The sequence below is a fragment of the Pyrus communis genome, chromosome 14 (assembly GCF_041283825.1).
Source record: "Pyrus communis isolate YQ-2024b chromosome 14, ASM4128382v1, whole genome shotgun sequence".
Lineage (NCBI taxonomy): Eukaryota > Viridiplantae > Streptophyta > Magnoliopsida > Rosales > Rosaceae > Pyrus > Pyrus communis.
This window is the reverse complement of record NC_142578.1, coordinates 8,487,232-8,490,969: the sequence shown is the minus strand read 5'-3', so window position 1 is coordinate 8,490,969 and position 3,738 is coordinate 8,487,232. Positions and strand designations below refer to the sequence as shown.

The window sequence follows — 3,738 nt, the reverse complement described above, 5'->3', positions numbered from 1 at the left end:
AGGCCTTTTGGGAGCTCACTGGCTTCGGGTTTCGTTGGAACTCCGAAGTTAAGCGAGAAGGGGGTTAGAGCAATCCCATGATGGGTGACCCACGGGGAAGTTGCTCGTGAGTTCCCAAAAACAAAACCGTGAGGGAATGGTAAGCCTAAAGCGGACAATATCGTGCTACGGTGGTGGAGCGGGCCCGGGAAGTGATCCGCCCCGGGCCGGGATGTGACAATTTGGTATCAGAGCCTAACCCTGGCCGTGGTGTGCTGACGAGGACGTCGGGCCCCTAAGGGGGGTGGATTGTGACATCCCACATCGCCCAGGGGTGTGATCCTTAAATGTATATTCCCATCCCTACCTAGCACGAGGCCTTTTGGGAGCTCACTAGCTTCAGGTTCCGTTGGAACTCCAAAGTTAAGCGAGAAGGGTGCTAGAGCAATCCCATGATGGGTGACCCACTGGGAAGTTGCTCGTGAGTTCCCAAAAACAAAACCGTGAGGGAATGGTAAGCCCAAAGCGGACAATATCGTGCTACGGTGGTGGAGCGGGCCCGGAAAGTGATCCGCCCCAGGCCGGGATGTGACATGGATAGCTAAGACCACAATTAAAAAAAAAAAAAAAAAAAAAAAAGCAAATCAACCTAAACATGCCAAATAAAATTTTAACTTAATCTATTAATCACTGAAAAATATACAGAGGTCGTTTGAAAGTGCTTTTAAAATTAAAGAGATTTTAGAGAAATATTTTTGGATTCCAAAATTAAGCACTTGACGTGTTTTCTGCAATAAATATTAGCTAATATTTTTTAAAGCACTTGAAAACTCGATGCGCCCTAAAGTACTTCAAGTGCTTTTATAAGAGTTAATTGAATTTTGCAAAAGATTGTTTTTAAAAATATTTTCACAAAAGCTGCCTTCAACTATTTTAAAAGCACTTTCAAACGAGTTCGTTATCCTATATGCCATCCCCTTCTCTCAATCTCAATTGATTGTTTCCACCATAACCAAATTAACCTCACCATTATATAAAATCTCTCTCCCCAATCCACTCTCTCTTGGTTTTCTCTCTCCTTCCTCAACCCTCTCTCTTCAGTTTGTGTGCAAAGCGGCTCGTACTCCTTCAGAGACAGTGAATAACATAACCAAACACGTACGTGCTTTGCCTCTCTCTCTCTCTCTCTCTCTCTCTCTCTCTCTCTCTCACATTTGTTTTGTTGTGTGTTATAGTTAACGTGGTCAAAATACACTAGTATCAGTGATACACAAAAATGCTCGACACTTTCAAGTACCTGATCGGCTCACCCGGTGCCAGCGGCTACGGTTCAAAGAGCACAGCCGAGCAAGTCACTGACGCCTCCGCCGATCTCCACCATATCACCGCCATCATCACAGGTACTTACGCGCAATCCTCGCCGTCTGATTACAATCAGTTTTCCTTATTTTTAACCGATCGTGTGGTTTTTCGGATTATTTCAGGTGCCACGTCAGGGATCGGAGCTGAGACGGCCCGAGTTTTAGCCAAGCGCGGGGCAAAGCTTGTCCTCCCGGCTCGAAGCCTCAAAGCTGCCGAGGATGCCAAGGCTCGAATCGTCTCCGAGTTTCCCGGCTCGAAGATCATCATCATGGCGCTTGATCTCAGCTCCCTCGCCTCTGTTAGGAGCTTCGTCTCCGATTTCGAGTCCCTCCTGCTGCCTCTTAATCTCCTTATGTAAATATTCTCTTTCTTTCTTGTTTTCTGCTTGGTTGCCGAGAAAATGCAAGAAAAGAAAAGAAAACGAAAACTGACTGAAAAGGTTTCATTTGTTTGTTTGTCTCAGAAACAACGCCGGAAAGTTTGCGCACGAGCACGCGATTTCCGAAGACGGAATCGAAATGACCTTTGCTACTAATTATCTCGGTAATTATAACTTTTACTCCGACTAAAGCTAAAATTAGTACTATTTTTGTATTTTTTATTGAACACGTTAATATTTTTTAGGTCATTTTCTGTTGACGAAGCTGTTGCTCAACAAAATGATCGAAACAGCAGGGGTTAGCGGCGTTCAAGGACGAATCGTGAATGTGTCGTCGTCTATTCATGGCTGGTTTTCTGGCGATATAATCCGATATCTTGGCAATATAAGCCGAAGCAGAAGGTGAGTTATATTGTAACATGTGAATTTATTATTTAGTATTATGATTTGATTGGTTTGTGATGCATGAATTATGTTATCACTGTTATTATAACATATAGATCAGTAACATACTGTTATTATTAAACGTTGATTGGTAACATAAATCGATATGAAGAATCGGGAACTGTAGCCGATCGATCGGGTTGGATTTCATTTTGATTGTTTAAATGATTATAATCAATTTGTCTTCGGGAGTTTGACCTTTTTTTTATCTGAATTGGAAAATTTGTCTGGAAGCTTAGCCAGTACGACGAGACACGTGCGTACGCGCTCTCAAAGCTCGCCAACGTCTTGCACACGAAGGAACTTGCTCGCAGACTCAAGGTTTGGTGATTAAAAAGCGATTTTTGTTTCCTTCTTTCTTTGTGTTTTTCTTCAAATTATTGTCCCTAATTTTGTTTTGTTTATTTTATTTAACTCAATGGTTTTACTAAAATCAGGAAATGGAGGCCAACGTGACCGTTAACTGCGTGCATCCGGGTATCGTTAAAACCCGCCTCACCCGAGAACGTGAAGGTCTTGCCACAGGTTCGGTTTTCGTCACAAGAAACTGTGAATTGATTAGTTGAAATTTTTGTGTAACACTTTTGTACTAAATGAAAAGGGTTTTTGAATATGTAGATTTGGTGTTCCTCTTTGCTTCAAAGCTCTTGAAAACAATCCCTCAGGTTAGTTTATTAATATTAGGATGATTATGTTGGAGCGTCAATAACAGTTTAGTTAATTATATTCTTTATGCGATAACTTTAGTTTCTTTGTATGCACTATTGAAGGCTGCTGCGACGACATGTTATGTTGCTACTCATCCTAGGCTGTTGGGCGTGTCTGGGAAGTACTTTGCTGATTGCAACGAGACATCACCGTCGAAGATGGGGTCGAACTTAAGCGAAGCTGCTCGATTATGGTCCGCCTCTGAAATCATGGTGTCCAAGAATTCCAATGCTATCTTTGATCCAACCCACCACTTGGAGTACTAAAACAATGGAAAATTGATCGTCAATCATATATAGAGAAACAGAAAAGCATCTTGATTATATAACTAGCCTAGTTCTTACTTCTTAATGTCTGTTAAATTAGCTAGCTAAAATACAGTAGTAAAGTGGAGGAGAGAGTCAAATAGGAAAGAAGAAGGATAAATATAATTACACAGCTAGCTTTGAACATAAGTGGTAGTTTTAGTGGCATGAATATTTAGATAAGGGAAGGGCTTTTGATGCATGAATATATATTATGAAGTGAATGAATGGTTTTCTTAGTTGGAACCAAGTCATGACCAATGAAATTAAAGTTGTTTATTTTGTTGATTTCTATATCATTTTTGAGGTGTATGTTATTAGATGATGCCGGGCTTATTCTCTTAGAATATTGGATTGGTCATTGGTGTATTAATTTTTATATAATTTTTCAATACAAGCCATATTAAAGTAGAGAAATTCAAACTTAAAATCTCGAATACAGAGTAATGTTCATAACTACTTAAACACTAAGTCTCTTGCATTCATTAGTGTAGCATATATATAAAACAATGATTTGAGGTGCTTGGTCGAATTATTTAGAGTTAACTGTGGACTTTGGTT

At 40.4% G+C, this 3,738-nt stretch overlaps 1 protein-coding gene across 3 annotated transcripts; it reads left to right on the top strand.

Annotated features, from left to right (window-relative positions):
• Positions 1-984: 984 nt before the first annotated feature.
• On the top strand, positions 985-3,471 carry LOC137713313 (short-chain dehydrogenase TIC 32 B, chloroplastic). Of its 3 annotated transcripts, none has more exons than XM_068452594.2 (9): positions 985-1,137; positions 1,215-1,379; positions 1,464-1,695; positions 1,805-1,884; positions 1,966-2,122; positions 2,404-2,485; positions 2,602-2,689; positions 2,783-2,829; positions 2,935-3,471. In XM_068452594.2, exons 2-9 carry the CDS (start codon positions 1,256-1,258, stop codon positions 3,136-3,138), a joined length of 1,014 nt encoding a protein of 337 aa, XP_068308695.2. In that variant the 5' UTR covers positions 985-1,137; positions 1,215-1,255; the 3' UTR covers positions 3,139-3,471. The 3 variants fall into 3 exon arrangements, with proteins under 3 accessions (XP_068308695.2, XP_068308697.2, XP_068308696.2); XM_068452596.2 differs by having other exon boundaries at positions 1,001-1,137; positions 1,244-1,379; XM_068452595.2 differs by having other exon boundaries at positions 1,006-1,137; positions 1,238-1,379.
• Positions 3,472-3,738: the final 267 nt, after the last annotated feature.